Genomic DNA, 23,837 nt, shown 5'->3' on the forward strand with positions numbered 1-23,837 from the left:
GGCCAGAGTTTTATGGTAGTGTTCACATTTTTCTGGTTATCCATGAAGATCAGGTCATACCTCAGAGAGGAAACCCCTGGGTTGATGTCACCTGGGAGGCAGCAGGGGTCAAACAATGTGGAATCTGTATATCTTGGGGACTAGTGACACCTGGTATGTCTGGCCTTTTGTGTTGTGGTGGTGGTGCTAGGGATGGAACCCCAGGGCCTTGTACATGCAAGGCAAGCACGCTAACAACTGAGCTATATCCCCAGCCTCTCTCCAGCCTTTTTTTGAATGAGTCATCAAAATTTTAAAGGCCCTCCACTCCCCAAAACAAACAAAAAAAAAAGGGGAAATAAATAAACATCTTTAGTTTTACCTTAGAGGTTTTTTTTAATTTTAATTTTTTGCTCATTTATTGAGACTGTTCCAAACATTTGTGCTGCTTCTACAAATGAGTCTTTGAATATATTATCCACTTGTTCAGTTTTCCTTGTATAAGCATGACAAATTCTTGCTAGAATTCAACTCTAGGGAAAAAAAATATCCTTCTTGAACTGACATGCTTTCTTTTTATCTGAGAAGAGCTACATAAACTATCATGTTTCCTATTTTGACTTTAATTTCTAGAAAATCTAGAGATGAATTTTAGCACTCAAATATAGTTAAATTGTAGTAAAAGTTTTGTGTATATCTTTTATGGTTTCTAAGTATCAGTAAAAATGACATAAAAATTCTTTATCATTTATTATAAAGTTTCTAATTTTTTTCAAATTGGAAGACAGATATGACATTTGCCTATTTTAATCTCTAATATTCATTGTCTCCTCAATATAAATCTATCCAATCTCTTTAATTTTTCATTGTAAAGTTATTAATTGATGGTTTTGACTGCAGCCAGCAAATAAACATATTGATTAGTCTATTGGTTACTTTGTCACCTGTGAAATAGATCATTGGAAAACACTTCTGTCACTTTTGTTTTACAATCTTTTGTCCCTTCTTATATAGTTAGTTTTCTGTGAAATTTACCTCTTAAGTAATCTACTTTGAACTGCTAAAGATTAGAAAAATTTGACAATCAACACGTAAGATTATTAAGCAAATTACCTTTGATCAGGTTTTTGTATCATCTATTCCCTCCCCTTTTTCTGAAATTCTTTCCTATAGTGAGTCATAAAAAGAATAAATGTTGCAGCTGCAACAATACAGGTTTATCATCTGCATATTTAAATGTTTTAGATTTTGATGTTTCGTTAATGGGAGACACATCACCTCCTTTCTTTAGGAACGATGGTATGATAGCATTAGACAAGTATTTTTAATTTAATAAACCCATCTACTCTCCCTCCCCTTTATCCAATGTCACTTTAATGAGTTCTTGCCTAGCTGGAAGCACTTGAGAGTAAGTGGTTTATTCCAGTGAAGGTATGTGTGTTCATTTGGAAATTGTAAGTGGAGAAAGCCAATAACACGATGCCAGGTCTGAGAAGGTTTGGACCAAAACTTTCACAGGGGAGGCTGTGAGTTTCTTCCCTCCTATGTCTGCGACCTCATTGAAGTCCTACATCTAGCTGGGTTTTAGTTTCTTCACGGTACAATGAAGACTCATGACTAGCAGATGATCTCTAGGATCCACACCAGCTCTCTCTGATGCAGAACCAGACATTATGCCCTGCCTCAAGCTTCGTATTCTTATCTTGTACCAACAATTTATTAAGACTGTCAGGAATCCAATCGCAGATCTTTCTGATGGGTGCTAGAGGCAGCAAATACTTCGTTAACAGCAAAGATCAAGCACAGAAGATGTTGTTTGGTTCTCTGAGGGCAACATTTAGAGTGGAAGTATTCTAATGAAGGGGAAGTGGCCTGTCACTTCTACAAGTTGATAGGTTAGGCAGATAGCAGACAGACTGCTAGTAACCAGGAGATGGTCTGTGTGCTATGGCCAAAAAGGACAGCGTGCCCTCGGCAGGCATATGGAAAATGCTGTTGCTTTCTACTTAGAGTAGTTTGGTCTCCACATCTGCTCAATATGCCAGTGAGGCTGGCGTAATGCATGGTAGCATTATTATTTATCATTCATTCAACAAATATCTGTGAAACCTCCAGATACTCGTGTAGGCACTGGGATGCCACAGTGAAGCAAATGGAGTCCTTGATCTCCTGGAGGCATGGTGAGAAAGGAAAACATATAATACAGTGATGGGGCTGTGAGAGATATGAGAGGCCAGCAAACAGTGGCCTTGAGGGGGAGGGGAAGCCTTGGGATGGGAGAAGTTGGTGTATGAGAGGAACAACTAGAATGAGACAGTGCGAGAGTAAATAGCAAGGAGAAGAGATGCAGCTTTGAGCCTAGAAGGTGCCACCTGCCTTGGCTCAGTCTTTGTGATAAGTTGTTACTAAGTAGGGAACAAAGTCTCAGTCTCATGGTTCTTTCTGGACAGCTTCCTCTCCCTAGTAATGGCCCCAATTCTCCTCATGCCGAAGTCCCTTTGGCAAGTTAGGTATTTAGGGAAGTATATAAATTCTTTCAGACTACCAGGGAACCACTTAGGGTCTGAAAGAATTTATGTACTTTCCAACTGCCTGATTTAATAGCTGGGACAGCCTTAGGCATTGAAAGCAACAATGGATATTGTTGGGGAATAATTGGTGACTAAAAGTCATAGATAACATCAGGATTCTAAAGAAACTCTTATAAAACATAAGGGTGATGCTTTCAGATGTCTCCTCAACTAATCATTACATGGTTTTGTATTATAGCATTATAGTGATTCCATGACCTAAACTATTGCCAAACGAATAAAACAGTAGGTGTCTCTCCTTGGTGCAATATTGAAATTCTTTTAAAACTGGACTTTTAATTAAAGTTGTAATGCTTTCCATTGATTAACTGCCTTCTGTATCCAAGCACTGTAGTTAAACTGTCCTTATTATACTTTAAAAAATAAGTAGTTCTAGTCCACCCTTTACTGGGAACTGGAGCCCAGAATTCAGGCAACTTTGCCAGGCTGACATGGCAGATTTGGGTTAGAGTTACAATTCCATTTGAGGTCCCTGGCTGCAGAACTGTTACTCTTTCCAGTATGTTTTAGTACAGAACGCCTGTTGTGTACTGAACAAAGCAGATGGCCAGTCAGCAGATAAGAGCATGATTTCACTTTCCACAAAAATTATTCAGAGCCAGCATGAGTTATGCTGCTCATCACTGCACAAGGTCTCTCTAGTCTGTCCTGGGGCTATAAGCAACCCAGAGTGGTGGTGGGGAAAGGCAGGGAAAGAAGTGCAGAAGGTGAAAGTACTTTTTTAAACTCCACCTCCCATTGTGGCAAAGATCAGATGGCATATCAGTGCAAATAGAGAAGTTAGCTAGCATTTGAAAAGAATGGAGTGTTATGATGCATAATCAGATACCACAGCTCCCCTGGCTTACCAGCTTGCTGGTGGAGAGTTGCCTGTTGATTGTTAAGCTAGTTTGTCCAGCAATTGCAACATATGTGGTAAGAAAGAGAGGCCTACAAACTGTGCTCTGCAGCCTTCAGCTTTCCTGTGAGGTTTTGGCCCAATCATTTTGGACCTCAGTTTTCTCATCTGTAAAATGCTGGAGTTGGAATTAATGATCTCCAATGCCATTTTAGCCCTTTCAAAAAGTGTGTGTGTGCACATGCTCACCCATGTATGTTTGTGATTAGACATGCCCTTTATCTGACATAACTGTTTTCCACCACTTTGTTAGCAAAGCAAAATCAAGTTTACAAACATGCCTAGGAGAATTTATGTCAATATAAATATATTGGTTTGTAAGCTTTAGAAATCTTGCCTTCATCCAAGAAATTCATGAGGAAAAAAATCACACTTTTCTTAATGGAAAATGATTTTTAAAGGCCCTTTTCTCCAAAAAGTTCTTATGTGCTATAGTGTGTATCGGGGAAGGGTCAAATCCACTAAAACTCTAAGTGGATCAAGTGGCCTGAATTACTTGTTTGCTTAAGTCAAACAGGAAAGTTCTTCCTTTGAACTTCAGTAATTCCAGGAAATGCAGTAAAGAAGTTGAGGGAGAAAGAAAGCAGAGTGGAGATGTTTGCCCAGCACGGTCTGCTGTTAATATCCTCACGGTTACATAAACTCTGCCAGCACCTGTTACAGTTTGTGTGCATTACAATATTCAAAGGATTGATTCCATTCATCTACATACTTGTTTTTCAAAGTTGATTTTTTTCAGTTTTATAAGTTGGAGTTCTTCAGCTTTTCCACATAACCAGTTCAAATGGTTTTCAAAAAAGTACATGACTTTTTCAAGATTGTACTTTTCAGCAGGGGGTGGTGGAAACATTTTACAATATCAGCAACTCAAGAGGCTGAGGCAGGAAGATCGCAAGTTCGAGGCCAGTCTCAGCACGTTAGTGAGGCCCTGAGCAACTTACTGAGACTCTGTTTCAAAATAAAAAAAGTCTGGGGATGTAGCTCAGTGGTAAAACACCTCTGGGTTCCATCCCCAGTACCCACTCCCCTCTCCAAATGTACTTTTCACTTACCATAAATCCACTGTGTATTAAGTTAAAATTTAACTTATGTAGGAATGAATGTTCTATTTGTAACTTACCGTTTCTTCCCTTTTCAAACTTTCCAGGAAATGACCCATTCATGGCCTCCTCCTTTGACAGCAATACATACGCCTAGTACAGCTGAGCCATCCAAGTTTCCTTTCCCTACAAAGGTAATTCCTTAAAGTACACAGGCATGGTGTCCACACCAGTGAAAAGTGCGAGGTATTGCTGCAAGGCATGTCTCTGAAGTATTATTTGTTGAAGTCTTTGGAGATTAGGTTAAAATCACAGTGTATCTGGTCCTGCAGTGCTTCCTTATGCTCTCAAACACTTTATCCTCCAACTTATGTTAGGAGAAACATCGTATATTTGCATAGGGCTTTATGGCTTATGTATACAGCTTATCTAGCACTTTGGACTTTTCAATACATTCTCTTCCTATGGAGATGGGAAATTGAGTAGACAATCTGATTCCTAGTTCAGACTTAGAGATATAAATACGTGAACACATCTTACATGTCTCATACTTCCTAAATTTTCTTAAATGTTTAATATGATCAGCTATACTCATGCTGGTTTTCAAAACAGGCAAATGAACTGGCGGCTCACATTTTTCCATTATAGTATTTGAACAGTGTATTATACACATCCATCTTTCCTGATTTGGGCTTCTACATGTGAATGACCTTCTGGCTGTAGCTGTAGCACCTTCAGAACTGTGTTCTTCCCAGCCTACTATGCATGTATTTACAGCTGTTCCTTCCTATGGTACTTTTTTCAAAAGAATTTATTATGTACACAAACCCAAATTTACCACAAGTTAGATATTACCTATTTATGATGATTCTTTATAAAAAAGACGATTCATTATTACTGCCTTTAAAATAAAGCTCTAAGCTCTGTAAAAATATCTTTGCTCAATGTCAAAAGAAAAATAAACTCTAGGAAAGAAAAGCATTAGGAGCTATTTTATATAAAACAGATTAATCAGTGTTTGCAACCTATGCATAAAAAATAAGATTGATTAAGGAGAGGGATGGATAGCTGTAGGGGTTATAGTGAAATATTAATTATAGAATATATGTGGTGGGTAGTATGGGTATCCTCTGCACTATTATTTGCATTTTTCCAAATATTTGAAAGTTGACTATCTTTTCAGTTTTGAAATCTGTATGGTTTTATTCTTAGATTTATAAGTAACCTTAATATTTTAATAAGTAGTGTTTTGTTTTGTTTTTAGGATTCTCAGCATATCAGTTCTGCAACCCAAAACCAAAGTAAGTAAATGTGTGAAATTGTTTACTGCATTGGAGAACAGGACATAATTTTGTTCATTTAATATAAAATGGGGTAACATATACCCCAGCAGAAATAAGGCCTTCTTATATGGAAAGAATATGAAAGGAGAGCAAACATTAAGCTGGGCTTTAGGTGGAATTTTAGATTATTGCAAAGAGTTAATGAAGATATTATAGTAAAATACTAAACAAATATAATTTGGTATTATAGGACACATGATAATTGTCTTGAACATGACGCTCAAAGTATTGTAACTCAGGAATTGTATTCAAGAATAGGCTAGGATATTTTGTGTGATTCTTGTGTTTTTAACATAAGAGATTTTTGTAAGAGTTAGTAGCATACAACTAACTTTTCTATCCCTTGTGTGTCTTTTGGTCATGAAATTTTTTTCTTGGTCCCTTTTTTTATGGATTGTAAATAGTTGATAACTCAGGAAAAAGAAGGAAGCTAACTAGTCCAGGTTTTTTTGTCAACAGTAACCCCTCAGATCAAATTCTTGGTGTCCTGAGCATACACAAGGCATGTCTAGCCTTACAAAGATGACTAGGATATTTGCAGTCCTTTAGTTCATCAGAATATTGTAAAGGCAGTAAGACACTTGCACAGGTGAAGACAACAGGCTGCAGGATGTGGTCGTTGCTAACGGGGTGGGGTGCTGGTCTTCAGAGGACCAAGGGGCCACATGTGGGGTGTAGGAGATGGGTGCGCCTGTTGAAGGAAGGGAACTCATGGATGTCTATAGTGGTGATTCTTTCTTCACGTCTCCTTGTCTCTTTCTTTTCTGGCACTTATATTTTTTTCCTTGATGATTATTGTTTGAGTTGCAAGGATATGAGGAGGGGGAAAAAAAGGATTAGAAAAGCAAGAAACAGAATAACCTTCCTCTGAACAAGAATGAACAAACTAAGCTTGTGAGTCAGATCTGCCCTGCAGTTATTTTTTGTAAACAAAGTTTTATTGGGCCATATCCCTTCCCACTTAATTATTCCACAAGGCATAGCACCTAAAATACTATATTTATTATCTGACTTTCATATGAAAGGATTGTTGTTCTCTGCTCTAGAGATATGGAATAAGATCTCACAGAAGAACTTATAAAATTTCCCCCAAATGTGGGGAAATAAAGCTGACTCTCTTACCTCAGTATTATTGTATAAGTAGCAAGGTAAAATTAGCTAAACTTTATGGCTGCTTGGGAAAATTGGGAAGTCCTTTTTTCTCAGCATTTTGGCAGCCACTCTAAGGATAGATGCCCAGTGCAATGGCATAGGTCTGAAGGTGGAATGCCAACCCAACTGTGCATAGGGTTGCTATGTGCCTCTTTACCTCTTGCTTCCCCTCCATCTGCTAGGACTGCTCATGCACATTATATGCCCCCTACTGGGTTGGTTGCTCATGGCCTGTGTGCTTGCTGAGTCTTGCTTTAGAAAGAACCTTAAATCCATTGAATTGTTTGAAGATACTTGTAAGCACTTTCTTGATCAGGGATGAATCACCTTTTCAGTCAGTGCAGTGGTATGGGCTGATCCCTTGTTATTCTGATGAGAGGTTGGCAGGCACTGAAGGGTCTCCTCTAGGTATTGACTCACCAGCTGCTTGTGCCAGATCTTTCATGGGGTTTCCCACTTTGCCTCTTGGTATTCTGGGGGTTTGTTTATCTTTTTGAGAATGTGGCCTCTGTGGTCTGGAAAAATGGTATCTTGTTTGTTGGATGAAGAGGAGATGAGGTGTGTATTAAAATGAAGAGTAGAATATACATATTATATTTCTTAAAGGAAGCCTAGACTGAATTCAGGTTTCTTCAACAATGATCTTATGGTATTGGTACATGGTAAGGAGGAACAATATAGGAAGTTTATATGTTTGTCCCACTGTTTATGACTGTGTTTGCAAACATGGCTGCTTAAGGCTGCCTAGAACCTGTGATGCATGGATTGCAATCAGGGTGACTATGTGGGAGTCCGGGTGAATGGCCTGAAGAGTGATTTTCATCACTCTGTTTGTATTCCTGATCCAAGCTGTCTAGACAGAAGGGAAGATAATTTGAAAATACCACATAAGAGCTGCTGCCACCCGGAGGATGAAGTGATTAAGTGCAAATATAGAAGGGTCTCTCTAAGGCATTCTTGGGAAGAATCACTCACCCCTGACTAAAAGGAACCCATTTTTCTTTTCCACTTCAGTTCTGTTTCTGCTTCCTGTTACCTCATGTCTAGACAAATAACGGCTACCTTCCAACTGGTTTGTTGCCTCCACACTGGACACTTCCTTCTCCCTTCTAGCTTTACCAGGTAGCGCTGCAGGATTACTCGTTCTGAGGCACTGCTGTGTCATATCCCTGTTTAGATCATTGGTGGCATCTTGTTGCCCAAGTAATAAAGCTACGACTCCCCATCCTGGCATGCAGAGTGCTCTGAAATCTGACTCTTGCCTGTCTTCTAGTGCTGTCCACCACAGATTCTATACTCAGCCTTACCATTTGCAAATCTGGATCGTTTTAACTCCTCCCACTTCTTTACACATGTTCACCCCTTCTGCCTGAAGGCCTCCTGTGGTCCTTCTGTGAGCATCCCACCTGACCTTAGTATACAATCCATTTTATTCTTTCTTTTAATTTTTCTTGGTTAATATCAATAGAGTGACTATTGACAGTAAATTTATACAACTATTTAGTGTACTTAACTCATACTGCCTAAGAGTGTGGGTATTTGTGCATCTTTTCATGTCCTGAAGTCAACTGTAAGCTCACTGAGGACTGGACCAGATGCCTCAGACCTATTGCTGTCTAGTGGGCAGTCTATAAATAGAGGGTGAGTGAATGAGTTGGGGCATAGGAGCGAATAATGGAGGGACAGGTGGAATGGGAGCACCTTAATCAGGCAAGGACGGAGGCTCTAAAAGGAAAGCTATCCAATCACTGTTAGATTTGCGAATCAAGCCACATGGGGGTGGAGAGCAGCCCTGCTGCCATAGGCTTCAATCAGCTGTCATCAGGAGCAGAAAAGTCTCCCACACTGAGGACAGTTCCTGGCAACATGGGAAGACATGCATACACTGCTTTCCAGAGTGTTTTTCTTCTATTAAGTTGTTTTTCTTCCCCCCATCCTGCTCTTTGCGCAAGCCTTCTCTCTAAAAGCAACATAAATGTTATAATGGTGACATTATACTAAGTGCCATGGATAGTACTCTGGTGGACGGAATTTATAGGTGAAAGGGAGGAAGGGGCAAAAAGGGAATTTACAACTAATCTCATAACTGTGTGTCACTGTGCTGCTCTGATGATGTCTCCCTCTCCACAGAACAATATGATGCACCTTCAAAAACTCACCCTAATTCTCAGCAAGGAACATCGTAAGTAAAATACTTTCATTTATTAAAAGTTTTTAATATAATATTGCACTTTCTCATGTCAATCCATTGCTTTGATTCTGCCCCCACCCCCCTGCCCCACTTTCAAGTAATGACATTCATAAAATACTGATGCCTTGTAAAGGGAGGAAATGACCCACCTTTATATTTGTATTAAGATCTCCTACTGCAGGTTTATGTACCATATGAAAGTATGCTAAGGGTATTTTTAAGAATGGTTTTTGAGCTGTTATGTATATATTAACTGGGGCAGAAAGAAAGCCTTTGGCTTTTAAAATTTTAGTCTTAAATAGCTTTAGCTTTTAGTAATAAATTTTGGGGGATGTGCACAATTTGAGATTTTCTGCCACTTTTCTGGCCTAGTTTTACTAATGAGGAGCTAGCCTTGTTGCCCAGCTGTTCTTTATTAAGGACAAGCAAATACATATATAATTTGGGATTTGAAATATTTAGATTTCATATTATAGATTTTTAATTCTGCATTTTAGCCTAATTTATTTCTTGAAGGTATTAAACTGTACTTCTTGCTTTCTTACTACTAGCAGTAATTAGTGACTAAATGAAGTGGCCTCTGTCTCCTTCAGAATCTGCTGTTACTAACAGGCTTTGTTGCTAGACCCAGAGGACTGCAGGTATCCCAGGGCTTCAGGCTCCAGCTTTCTTCTATTTTTAGGCACAGTATTTGTTCCATGCATTTTGGAAAGTGGGGATTGCTGTGGATGAGTTTAGAACTGTATAGTTGAGCTGCAGAGGTTATTATATCTTCTGGCCATGACTGAAAGTGGGGCTGGGTTAAGTTATTATTCCCTAGTGCCACCTCCTTAATGTAACTTATTTTAATTTCACTATAGCAAAATGAGTATGAAAGAATAGTGAGATTTTTAATACAGATAAATTTATTTTTATTTTTTTAAATATTTATTTTTTTAGTTATAAGTGGACACAATATCTTTAATTTTTTATTTTATGTGGTGCTGAGGGTGGAGCCTAGTGCCTCACACATGCTAGGCAAGCGCTGTACCTCTGGGCCACAACCCAAGCCCTATAAATTTATTATAGTTTGAAGGATGGATTTTTAAAAATATAAATGCAAAGGTTTTATTTGTTTTTAATATCCTTTACTAGGCTAAAAAAACAAAAACAGAAACAAAAACAAACTTATCTGGAGTCATTTATCCCCTTCCTTTTACTGGCTCCTAAGGTCTGAGAGTCTAGAATCACTGCTTTAGATTACATTTATTTAAGGAAGGGAAAGGCTTGTTAAGCCAAGCCTGATAGGTGGTAGGGCACAGAAGCTACCAATCCAAAGACCACAGCTATGAGAATTCTAAGTGCCCCAAGCTTTCACACCTAGTGCTTCCTTGTAGAGGTTGGTCGTCAAGCCTGCAAACCACAAAAGGCCCTGGCCATTATCAGAAGTAGGTGTTGAAACCTGGGCATCCCACTTGGCTGTCAGAGGGGAGCAGAGTGGGCAGAGCAGCTGCCAAGGGAAGAAAGTGGCTATGTCCCTGGGTGTGGGTGCAAGAGAAATGGCTGCTGGGTCTAAGCAGCCCAGAGTGAGCAGGCAGCCCCCCTGCCATTGCCATCATTGTGGGTTTGTTAGGGACCATTCCTGGACAAGGTGTGACTTTACTACTATATGAAATGGGTAGTTCTAGAAACAGTGCAGTTAAACCTCTGAAACATGAAAATCAAGCAATGTATAAAATTATCTAGGTAAGAATATGTGATGATTCTAATAGATGTAGAGAGGGAGTGCACGTAGGACCTGGTGGAGGTGAGGAGGAGGGGAAGAAGTTATATAGTAAATTATTACTGAAGCTGGGCAGATAATGAGGGTTAATGATGAGGGACTTGGTGATTATGTGGGGGATGGCGTTGGTGACATTGTGAGTGTCCAAGTGAAATATACGTTGGGTGTAAAGGAATTACTTTTTTATAAACTAACTTTTAATGGAGAGTGGATGAAAGTGGTGTCCCAGTTAATTTGTAAAGTGCAGTCATTGTTTCAGATGTACTGTAGCAAATCTCTTAGTGCTTGTAGATTAATTTGATCTAGTGTCAGCATTCAGGTTCTTTGGCATGCAGTTAAACTATTTGAGTGGCAGATGGAGTGCCAAGGAGATAGTCTTATGCACTCTAAATGTCAGAAAACATTGTTAATTACAGGGTCATTTATACTTTGGTATAAAACAATTAATCTAGGTCTTAACGTTTTTTCTTTCAGAGTTACTAATACTTAGGGATCCTTAGGAAAGTCACCTTAATATATACTAAAGGAATAAAGGGACCGACCCATCAGCAGAGAATAAGCTGTGAACAGTCAGTATTAACTATTACATCTATCTAGACTGTGGTAGGGATAGTGAAGTGGTGGAAGGACGTAGGTGTGAAAGAAATGTATGCTGTATCCATTGCTTTTAACCTCTGCATTAGTTATTTCTCAAATAAAGAATTCCTTCTATGAAGCTCTACAGTAACATTAACTAGAATTTCAGTGCTGATTTCTCCCAAGTTTAGGAGAAGGGTATATTTGTTTAAGGGCCCTTGGCTTTGGAATCCTTTTCCTTTCCAAGGTATAGCTCTGTGGAGTTCTTAGGACAAAGGAGAAAAATGTTTCCTTTTTCTGTAGTTATGTTGTGTCCTTTATATAATTGTGGGCAGTTCCTTTCTGTCCACCCAGCTCCACTGCTCAGTTGTCAGTGCACCGGTGAGCTACTCAGAAGAGATAATGTGGTAGTGTTTGATAAACCATAAAGTACTTTATATGTATTATTGTAACCAATGTTCTTCGGTCTCCTCATTCCTCACCCTTAAATTGCTAAATCCTTAGAAACAGATGCCCTCCTTTATTTGTTTTTGCCTCTGAAATTAACATTTACAAAGAATAAAAAACAATTAGTTATTTGAGCAATTTGAAATGTACTTATGTGGAAAGTTGTTTTGAAATGAGGGAAATACTTGGATGTGGAGGCTGGGATTATGATTGTCCCAGGAGTTGAGTGAGAAGGAATAGTTGGTGTTTAATAAAGACCACGCGGTGAGTCACAAATGTTTTAAAAATGAACCTGAGTTTTTAACTATTCTCAAAACATTATTGGTTTTTAAATATCTAGGTAAAGAACTAAGGCAGGCCCATTCTGTCAGCTCACTGGTTTATGAAATCATCTCCTCAGGACATAAGTGTCAGCTGAAGTACACTAAGTGTCCTTCAGAATTAAGTTTGAAGATGTGGTTTACTTGTGCCAGTTAATTTAAGTCATATTTAGCCTAAGGAAATTAATTGTTTTCTCTGTTTTTTAAAAGGTTTGTTTATATTATTTAAAGGAGTTCTACCTAGATCCTTTATTTCATTGCTTACTCTATGAAAGTGCTCTTTTCTGATAAATAGTATCAAAAGGAAATGGTAGAAACTGCTTCATGGGAGCTTATAAATGTTCTGTCATTGAGATATAGCCCCATTCCTTATTCATAGTTCCTCAGCTCTCTGAAGACGAACATGTGTGCTGGTCATTTATACATTTGTGGAACTACATTAATCCTTAATAATTCTCAGTACTCCATAATGACATTGCTAAAAAGATAAACTTTACTTTTAAGGGATTGAGAAACCAGGGGTGTGGGTGTATACATGATTTATTTTTATTTTAGTTGTAGATAGACACAACACATTTTTTGATTGATTGATTGATTGTGTGGTGCTGAGGATTGAACCCAGTGCCTCACACATGCGAGACAAGCACTCAACCAATGAGCCACAACCCCAGCCCTATGCATAATTATTTTAGCAAACTTTTTATAGAAGGAGGTTTTTCATTTATTTTCAAGAGGAAAAGTAGAGATGTAAAATTAAGGAGAATAAGAATTATATATTCATGTATATATTTATGTCTGTATGTTAGCCAGGATAAGGAAAAACATGAATTTAAAAAATTTGGCATTGAAGAATTTCCATTCTTAAGCACAAGCAAATGAATAGAACCATTCTGTGCAATGTTCAGTAACCTGCTTGGTTCAGAATTACATTCACTAGGATACATTAAAGTAATATTTAGGAAACACTGGAATGTAGAATCACCTCATTTCCTCATATGCATTGACAAAATAACTATGACTTCAGGTCATAGTAGAATTATAGTGTCTTGGAATAGTCAGTTTAACTCTTGGAGTAGCATTATTCTAGTAAACAGTATTTTGAGATCTCTTGCAGGACAATATTTCATTTAACATTGTAGATTACATACAGATTTATGCTGGAAACTTATGTTGAAGTGATATTCTGATGAGACTATGAAACGAGGCAGATTTTTTTAAAAGTTTTTTGTTTTTTGTTTTTGGTGTGTGTTTTTTTTTTTTTTTTTTTGTACCAGAAATTGAACCTAGGATGCTTAACCACTGGACCAATCCCCAACCACTTTTTTTTCTAGGTTGAGACAGGGTCTTGCTGGGTTGCTTAGGACCTCACCAAGTTGCTGAGGCTGGCTTTGAAATTGTGATCCTCCTGCCTCAGCCTCCCGAGTCACTGGGATTATAGGTGTGCACCGTCATGCCCAACTAAAATAATTTTTTAAAAGGCAGGTAAAATGCTTTTCTTCAGAGTATTTATGATGGAGCTGTACTTCCTGGAATTATGCAGCTATTGCTTGAAATACTTTTGAACCTCCAATATTATGTGCTACTTTTTTTGATGTTATATCAAAATGTCAAATAAAATGGAGAAGAATAAATTTATCAATTGCTTCTTATAAATAGGTAAATGTTAAGTAGATGAATTTTAGTTCTAAAAAGAAAATTTATTCTTGTCATTCTTTAATATACGTTTGACCCAAGTTGTATTAACATTATTCTGTGATCTTATCTCCCAGTGACTCAGAGAGATTTCCAATATCTTCCATTCAGCTGTAAGTGTCTTGATCTCAGGTTGTGCATTTGGTTCTGCTTTAGGGACTTAGGAAAGTAGTGGGTAATAAGAAAAAGTCCTTGTCTTCCATATTTTTTAGTTGAATGGAGGTCCCAACAATAGGGAACAAGATGACAATGGTAGAGAGATAGGAAGGATGTTTTGGGTGGGGTAATGCTTCAGGGAGTGGGGTCAGGAGAGATCTGTCAAGAGGAGGTGACATTTGATCTGAAGCCTGAATGATGAGAGGAAGGCAGAGACTAATTATGTAGAGGTGACTGCTTGTCACCTCTGGATAGGTTATGCTGCAATTCTGAGGGCATTTGAAAAACCTCAGGGAATAATTCTTTTGGCAGCAACTTCTTTGAAGGAATTCATTTGCATATGCAAATCTATTTTCGGGGGACTTCTTTTTGTAAATTAAAAATGTGTTCTAATTGGTTATACATGACAGTAGAATGCATTTTGACACCTTGTACACAAATGGAGCACAACTTCTCATTCCTCTGGATATACATGGTACAGTCATATGAGTAGTGTAATCATCCATGTATGTAGAGTAATAATGTGGGTCTCATTCTACCGTCCATTCCCACAGCTCTACCCCTCCCCTCATTCCCCTCTGCACAAAACAAAGTTCCTTCATTCCTCCCTACCCCATGCCCCATTATGGTCAGCATCCACTTATCAGAGAAAGCATTTGGCTTTTTGTTTTGGGGGGATTGGCTTATTTTACTTAGCATGAGATTCTTTAGTTCCATCCATTTACCTGCAAATTATATAATTTCATTCTTTTTTTTAAGGCTAATATGCCATTGTGTATACATACCACATTTTCTTGTGTATACATACCACATTTTCTTTATCCATTCATCTGTTGAAGGCCACCTAGGTTGTTCCATAGTTTAGGTATTGTGAATTGAGCTGCTATCAACATTGATGTGGCTGTGTCAGTGTAGTATGCTGATTTTAAGTTCTTTGGGTATAAACCAAGGAGTGGGATAACTGGGGTCAAATGGTGGTTCCATTCCAAGTTTTCTGAGGAATCTACATATCACTTTCCATAGTGGTTGCACCAATTTGCAGTCCCACCAGCAATGTACGAGTGTACCTTTTCCCCACATCTTTGCTATGCTTATTGTTACTTGTATTCTTGATAGCTGCCATTCTGACTAGAGTAAGATGAAATCTCAGTCGTTTTGAATTGCCAGAGATGATGAACATTTTTTGATGTTTGTTGATTCATTATATTTCTTCTTCTGTTCAGTTCCTTAGCCCAGTTATTGATTGGATTATTTGGGTTTTTTTGTGTGTGTGTGTTAAGTCTTGTTTTTTTTTGAGTTTTTTTTTTTAAATATATATATATATATATCTTGGAGATAAATGCTCTGAGATGCATGTGGATTTTCTCCCATTCTGTGGGCTCTCCCTGTTATTGGTTGTTTCCTTTGCTGAGAAGAAGCTCTTTAGTTTGAATCCATTCCATTTATTGATTCTTAGTTTTACTTCCTGTGCTTTAAAGAGTCTTATTAAGGAAGTCAGGTCCTAAGCCAACATGACAAAGATCTGGGCCCACTTTTTGTTCTATTAAGAGCAGGGTCTCTCTGTTCTAGTGCCTAAATCTTTGATATACTTTGAGTTGATTTTTGTGGAGGGTGAGATATAGAGGTTTAATTTCATCTTGCTACATATGGATTTTTCAGTTTTCCCAGAACCATTTGTTGAATAGGCCATCTTTTCTCCAATGTATGTTTTTGGCATCTTTGTCTAGTATGAGATAACCGTTTTCATGTGGGTTTGTCTCTGTCTTCTATTTTGTACCAGTGATGTACGAATCTGTTTTGGTGCCAATACCATGCTGTTTTTGTTACTATTGCAGTGGATTCCTATTGCTGTAAATGACATACTAAGTCATTTCTTCTCTGTCCTGTTTTCTGATAATCTCCCCTGGACAGTCTCTTCAGGAATGTGAGTTCTGCCTTCTGTCGGCTGTTCCCATGGTTGGAGTCCTGTTATGTGTTGTCACAACTGCCGGAGCTGCTTTTTCCCTTTTTCATTTATTTTATGTGGAGCTGCCTTCATAATTTGTAACTTCCCATCATTTCTTGCAAGGCATTTGGGGTCCTTATGTTTGTTATACCTCCAAAAGCCTGATTTAATTTAAAATTTGGGGAATTAGATATGCTGTTGATTCCCTGCCTTCTTATACTCTGTTCCATCACCCGTCTCTCCCCAGGTCAATTTCATTTTAGGATATGGTGTGAGTTTATACATTGTCACATGCTCATCACTGGTTTCTGAAAAGCATTACTTTTTGTACCATTTTAAACACACTGAATACCATGGTTGTGACTTATTAGTTACAAGTAACTACCGTGAGCTTGCCTTCACTTGCCGTTTCTCAGTACGATCATAAGAAATGTTAAGCTGAGAAACAAGTTTACTTAAGTAGTTTTGGGTTCTGAATTGAGATGTTACAGAATATTGGCAGTGAAAGCTCTGGGCAAGCCCAGTACTGAGAAGTGGAAAAGAAAGGCGGGCTTGCCTCCGTGCCTTTGCAGTAAAGATTGGGCTGACTCACAAAATCATGCCTGCCAGAACCTGTACGTGGCTCCTTGGGTTTTGCTGGAGTAGCTGCCTGGAGAATGCATTTATACAAAGGGTTTGGAGGATTGTGTGCAACCTTTAAGAGAAAACTGGTAATGTAAAATGTGGTTAAACCTACGTGATAGTTCAAAGAGTTATTTTACCTGAGCAATTTGGTTTCTTTTGAACAATGCCAAAGTAAGCTGTATCATGCCATATGCTTTGAAATAACTGCTTTGCCTTGGAATTTGGAAATGAAATTAGTCATTTGACCAGTTAAAACACATAAGGTTTAATTTATTTTCATAAGGAAAAAAATAGCATATTCATTTTAGTCCCAACAGATTTTTTTAATCAATAAAATAAAACAATATTGGGTTCTGAAACTTAGATTTAACTCCATCCATCAGGTTTCCTAACCTTTGTGTCATGTGTTGGCCAGAGCAAGGGGAATCTCGTGTCAGATGGAGAGGACTCTGTGTCCCAGCTCCAGCATCTGCCAACTTCATGATCTTGGGCAGGTTAACTGACCACTTTCCTTATCTTTAGTCTGTGAAGGGATGGTCACAGCACCACGGAGTTGCACGTGGAGGCTGTGCCTGTGAAGGTCCCGTGTCGTGGCTACATGGCACTGTTAATGACCCACCAGAGGGGCTGCTGCTTACTCAGCCAGCTCTTGAGGGCACCTGCCAAGTTCCAGACATAGAGAATGTGAAGGTAAAAGTGAGTTGATCTTGCCCCAGAAATATTTATGGAGAAGGAGAAGGCAGGACCCTTGGTCCTTCTTTCTCGTGACCTGGATTTTATTGGCATGAGGGGACCAGAGCCAAGAGATTTCAATTCTTACTAACTGGGTGCAAAGGTGCTTGCTTAGGAGTGCTGTAATTCTCTCCTCATCGACAGGTTCAAGGACATGCTTAGCCTCACATATAATTGCTTGTGGGACAAGCAGGGTACTTTGTTACTCATTCCTTTAAAGTTGTTCTTTGTCTCTAAAAATCCTTCACAATCATTTTTGTCTATTAGCAAGACTTAATTATGAATTGGTTGTGATTTTTAAGAATTTTTAATTTAGATCTGACACGTCTCTTATCAAAAACTTTGAAAAATACCTTTTCTCACTCCTGTCCTACCCACCAACAGCATGTTACTTTATGTTGAGTTACCTGTCCTTGGTTATGTCTTTAACTTTGGTATCCAGAAGATTTTAGGTTATTGTTGGTTGGATCTGCACACATTGACAATTTACCTTTGTCTGCTGATTGTCATGGGAGACATTATTAATTATTAATTATTATTATTATTATTTTGTAGTACTGAGGATTGAATCCAGGGCCTCACATGTGCTAGGCAAACATTCTAAGTAAATTACACTTTCAAAACTTAATGAAGTGAAATACCAAGTAAATAAATCCCACCTACATCTTAAATGATAGGTTTCATTGGACCCTACTGGTATATCATATATTTTTGAGTGTTCTTTGTAGATTGTACTTTTCCCAATTTTCCTTCCAGGATCACTGTCCCTCCTCTTTAGGCCCTGAATAACTATTGTACCTGCACTTACTTATATTTTATCATTGTCTACGTTATTCTCTGAGGGAGAAATTTCCAGAATCTAGGGCAGCATTTTGATGGTGCTTATTATTCCTCAAGAGCAAAATGGAGCTAGAAGCCAGTACTTTCTCATATGAACTAATTCAAAGCAAGAAGTTAAGGGATTTGTAATCCACTACTTGCAACAGAAGTGTAGTGAAATTACATGATCATTGATGTTACAGTAAATTGAGACAAACTGGTTTTATGCAAAACAAACCTAGTGACTAAGAAACAAAGAAATCCATTTATACAGTTTTGTTGGTGATTAATATTGAATATACTTTGTCAGTTGTTTTTCTGGTTTTTCTATACCTTATACCTTTTCCTAAAGACATATATTTCATCTTTAATTTTGTGTGTCCCCCAGCCAAGCTACCACTTAGTGGCAAACCTGTTGAGTAACTCTTGCACATGATTATGATTGCTCACTGCCAAATTCTGTGACTGAAGGCTGTTTTTTTTTTCTAGGCTTGCTAAAATATGAATTTAGCTTCTATTTGATAAATATTGAGTAAGACCTACATTTACAAGTAGCTAGCAGTTTCATCTTATTTAGAAACTTATCACAAGGTGTTTCAGTATATTTGTTGTTGAAAGTAGTTCCTTGGCAGAATTATCACATTGCATGTAGGCGGTCATTTATGAAAGAGCCAAGTTTTATCACTTATTTTCATTAGCAAACACAGTGATTTTTTTTTTTTTAAACCAAGGTTTCCCAAAATAATCATGCCTGCTTCTTTCAATGGCAGTGGTTTCATAATAAAAATTGTTGTTTGGATCATTGAAGAGGTATTTTTAGACATACTGCACGATTTTTACTTCTAATGTAATTTATTTTTTGGAACATAAGTGATACTTAAGCAGATTTTCTTTTCTTTTTTTTTCAGTTTATGTGTAACATTTCCTCAAATAGTCATGCTCATAAAATTCAGGGGAAGTGGGAGGGAGTAATTACTGCTATTTGGGCATCTCCATGGGAGACTTTGGGGAGGTGTTAAAATTTAAGAAACCATGTTCAGGTTAGAAAATGTTTGATTTTAATATTAAATTGTGTTATAAGCTGGAATGCCTAGAAATGCATATTAATACATGCTTGAGAAAATGAACTAACTTTTTTTCCCTGACTGATAGCAGTAAGGTTAAAACATACTCTCTGGATATCAGTAGTATTCCTACTCTTCCTATTGATTAGTGTTCAAGAAGACAAGAGAGAACAAATTTTTACATGTGAAAAAAGTTCAATATTAATAACATCCCCTTGACAAAAATGTAAGAGAACCAGTAATAATTGACTTGATAGTTTCATATACCTTACTGTGTTTTTATTTCTTATTTGTCTATATTTTTGTGGTTCTGTGAATCAATCCCTTTTTCTTCTTCCTTTTCTTTTTCAGTTTATTTGTATTGTTTGCATGTTGTTAAATATTTGCATGTTGCTAAATATTTTTCTAGAACCTATCCTCACTGATTAGGAGTTGGGTTTTGAATCTCAGGGCTGGCTACCAATCCCTGTGTATGGTAGTCTGTTTTAGTGTTCAGAAAGAACATGTGAAAGGCTGGGTTTTGAGGTGGTAAGAGGCTTGAACTAACCTGGTGTCTGTGTCAAATTGTAAAACTTCCACTTCCAGGAAAACAAAGCATTTGATAAATAAAGAAACTTATTCCTATTTTGCTCCTCTTTGGTAACACTAGCTATATTTTCCATTTATATGCTAAAAAAAAGTGGTTAGACATTATCTAAAATTCTGGACTCTGTCCCTGCCTCTTCCAGCATGCTTGAAGATGACCTTCAGCTCAGTGACAGTGAAGACAGTGACAATGAACAAGTAAGTTTTGTATACTCCATGGAGCCAAGAATCCTTTTAAATCTATCTACATATCTATCTGAGCTGTGTCCTAACCTGTTTTTGTTCTTTCCTGGTCCTTCTTCCCCTTGTTGTGAATGCCTAGACCCCAGAGAAGCCTCCTTCCTCATCTGCACCTCCAAGGTACTGTCTGCGGGTTTCTTCCTATTTTGTATTTTTACCAAGTTGAAAAAATAAAGCCCTGCCTTAATATTGTCATACAAAGGGAAGGAGATGGAGGATCACAGTTACAGGAGAGTGCCAGTTTAGTATTTTGGAAGGTTAAACCTGCCCCGGGGAGGTTATTAGAACTATATAAGTGAAAGATTTCTGGCTGCACTTACATCATCAATTTGGAAATAAAACTTTTTTTTTGGGAATTTAAAAATTTTAAAGTTTATCCTCAGTAATGTATAACCAGTATTTGCAAAAATTAGACTAGAGAGCCCAAAGTTTTTATGAAGGTGACAGCTTTACTTTGTTTTCAAAATTTATAAAGCTAAATATTTTTCTGAACTTGTTTTCTGCTCTGTTTCCTTAGTTTTGTGAATTCTGAAATTGTTTCAGTTGCTTTATAAAAATGACCTGCAGTTCATTTTCATGTGATGGAAAATGGCGCTGTTTTTGTGAATAAGCCAGCCATATTTTAGAAAATGTGGTGCTTTAATTTCTGGAAATGAGAACTATTTGAACTTCCCTTACAATATTTCCTACCTGCTTTAACATGACAAATGTGTCTTTTAAGGACAAAGATTTAAATTATTTTATTCCCTGGAGATGTGCACAGGCATTGAGACAAAGTTAGAAATAAATACTTGGCTATCACAGAGGTGATGTGTAGTTACTGTGGAGGAATGCCATGTAATTATACAGTCTTATAGGTTTAAAAGGTTTACTTGTTTATTATAAAATTTTGTTGGAATTTCTATGGGGTCTTGTCAACTCATGAAAAAGTAGTCTAACCAAGAAACAGAGGTAAAGGACAAAGAAAAAACGCAAGGTGGGGATAAGTTCAAGGCAGGAGCACTGTTTAAAGGCATGTTCCCCTCTGATGCCACTGACTTGAGCTGAGCAGCTGCTAGTGTGGAAAAGGCCTTAAAGTTAACCCAGCATTTTATATGAGACTAGGTAGTATTACTGTGTGTTTTAAAATTATCTTTACTAGTGATTTTAATTATTTAATAATTTTCATTCTAATATTTTATGTGTTACTTAAAATTTTATTTTCAAATATTTTAGGTAGATTTGGAAGTGTTCAGAATTATAATCAATGATCACTATATTACCCATGCTTAGAAATTCTACCTGTATCTCACAGTATGCTCAGTGTTTTCTCATTGACTTAAGTTATTACCCAGTTGTTAAAATTGGAGTAATTTTCTCAAGCCACTTATAAAGAATGGCTCATTTTTTAATTCTGTCTAGGAAGCATGAGAATGTAATTTCTGAGCTCACCCTCCAAAGGAACACCATTTTTATTCAGTGGTCTTTGGTTACCATATAGCTAGTTCTTGTACAGAGCATATAGGAAGACTTTAACTTATTAGTTTTTCTTTTACAAACTTTTTTTTTTTTTTTTTTTCCCTACATCAGGGGCCAGCAAACTTAAAGGGCCAGTTAGTAAATAGTTTAGCCTTTGTGGGCCAGGTAAGTTTCTGTTGTAACTACTGCACCCTGCTGTTATGGCCTGAAAGCAGCCACAGTTCTTAAGACAGCTGGTGTGAGTGTGTTCTAATAAAACTTAGAAAACAGGCAGCCAGCCCAGGCCATGGTTTACCAACCTTTGACATCCAGCACCCAGTATCTGACTTAGCTTTTATATAGCTTGACATGTTCTAAAGAAGTAAAACTCCAGACTTCTCTTCTATGCAGTTGTCTGGTGAACTGTTTTAAGGGCTTTTCAGACCACAGTGGGCCCCTCTCTCAGCTGAGTGATTAGATAATACTGAGGCCCTTCCCAATAGCAGAAAAATGGGCAGGGGGTAAAGAGGGAAGAAATTCGACTTGCATGGTGCCTTCTAATTTTATCCTTTGGTTGCTTTGCAGTGCTCCACAGTCGCTTCCAGAACCAGTGGCATCAGCACATTCCAGTAGTGCAGAGTCCGAGAGCACCAGTGACTCAGACAGCTCCTCAGACTCGGAGAGTGAGAGCAGTTCAAGTGACAGCGAGGAGAATGAGCCCCTAGAAACCCCAGCTCCTGAGGTACCGTGACCCCTCAAGAAGGCCATCCAAGATGGCAGCGTTCTGTCTTTTAGAGCTGGAGTCAGTGTGGCACTGACCCAGGACGGAGCAGTTCTGCCCCATGGGCAATGCTTTCCTGCTCCTCTGCCATGTAGAACCATCTGTTTCTGTTTTCGTACTTCTTACCAAATACTTGGCAATGGAGATTTGGGAGAGATGTTTTCTCTCGCCTGGTTAAAATGATACATTCTTCTCTGTCATTGCTAGTGTTTTTTAAGAGCAGCTCATTAAGAATGTTTGCACACCATTTTATTTTCCCTCCTTCTGAGAAGGAAACTTGTTTTCAGTAGGCTGCTGTTTTAATATTAATGAGAATTCTTTTTGAAATTTCAGGAATGCCTGAATTAAGGAAAGCGAAAGGAGACCTCCTGATTTAGCAAAGGGCAGGAATGTAGAAATAAGTCATCAGTTCTATTTTTGAATCACTAAAAGCCGTGCATTAAATTGATGGCAAAGTGATTTTGCCAGGGCTCTGGTTCTTGTTCCCTTCGGCCCCATATAAAACAGATAACTGTGTGTGCTTGTCACCTACCCTCAGGAGATACTGTAAAGGTGAACAAACTGATGAGACTGAAAATCTCAAGCACTAAATTTATCTAGAGGATTAATGCTATGTACTAGACGGTTGAGTATAAGAAATTGTTAGTAGCAACTAACAAGGTTGCCAAAAACCTTCCAACCTTGGGTAGGAGTGTAAAAAATATGCCGAAGAAAGGTAGTAATGAAAAAGGAAAGACATACTTACTTTTGGTGAATAAGACCAGCACACATAGAGAAAACTGTCTGCATATTTAAGGTGAAAATACCAGGAAATGAGACTTTCTGATTAGGAAAGTTAAAAATTTTCTATATTCATCTCTTCTGCTTAGATGAGAGGTAGTTCTGTTACAGCATTAACCAAATACAACTAGAGATCATATAGTGAGATGTAAACATGGGCTTGTCTGAGGTCAAGGGAGGCTAAGAAAATAACAGGGTGGCATTTTTTGTTAAATGTTAATCTTTGGCCCAGAATAAATGCTCATGTTTTTTTTTTTTTTTTTTTTTTTTTGGAGTGCATGAAAGTGGATCAGCATTAATTGCACTTAAAACACCTTTCAGATTTCAGAAACTTCTCTGTGTTTCTAGGGCTCTTTGTTTTCTTGTGTGATAATAATTGCTATTGAAATAATTTTCTATGCCTCCAAGAAAAGGATGCTGAATATGCTATGTAGACAGATAGTGTGATGTTCATTGTTAATAAGATCTTTGCTGTATGTTTCATTTCAGTAAGAAAAATTTGTATGCTTGTTAGATTATTGATACAAAGAAGATAATTCAATTAAATGAAATCAAAATAGTATAGCTTTGGTTGGATAATTGAAACTTAAAAAAGATTTGATCTGATGTTTCTACTATTGAGATGTGTGTCTCAGTACTCAAGAAGTTATTGGAATTATGTTAATTGAAGTTTCTTAGCTGAA

General features: G+C 37.7%; 1 protein-coding gene across 3 annotated transcripts in view; it reads left to right on the forward strand.

The window, feature by feature from the left end:
* Positions 1 to 23,837, forward strand: part of AFF1 (ALF transcription elongation factor 1) — a 202,728-nt gene that overhangs the window by 148,338 nt on the left and 30,553 nt on the right. For all 3 annotated transcript variants that reach the window (XM_081303788.1, XM_081303789.1, XM_081303790.1), the window contains 6 exons: positions 4,616 to 4,702; positions 5,773 to 5,809; positions 9,134 to 9,185; positions 20,060 to 20,114; positions 20,239 to 20,276; positions 22,179 to 22,335. In XM_081303788.1, the coding sequence (XP_081159914.1) occupies positions 4,616 to 4,702; positions 5,773 to 5,809; positions 9,134 to 9,185; positions 20,060 to 20,114; positions 20,239 to 20,276; positions 22,179 to 22,335 (426 nt within the window). The remainder of the gene's footprint in view (positions 1 to 4,615; positions 4,703 to 5,772; positions 5,810 to 9,133; positions 9,186 to 20,059; positions 20,115 to 20,238; positions 20,277 to 22,178; positions 22,336 to 23,837) is intronic.

The sequence above is a fragment of the Spermophilus citellus genome (assembly GCF_964194105.1).
Source record: "Spermophilus citellus genome assembly, chromosome: 8".
Taxonomy (NCBI): Eukaryota; Metazoa; Chordata; class Mammalia; order Rodentia; family Sciuridae; genus Spermophilus; species Spermophilus citellus.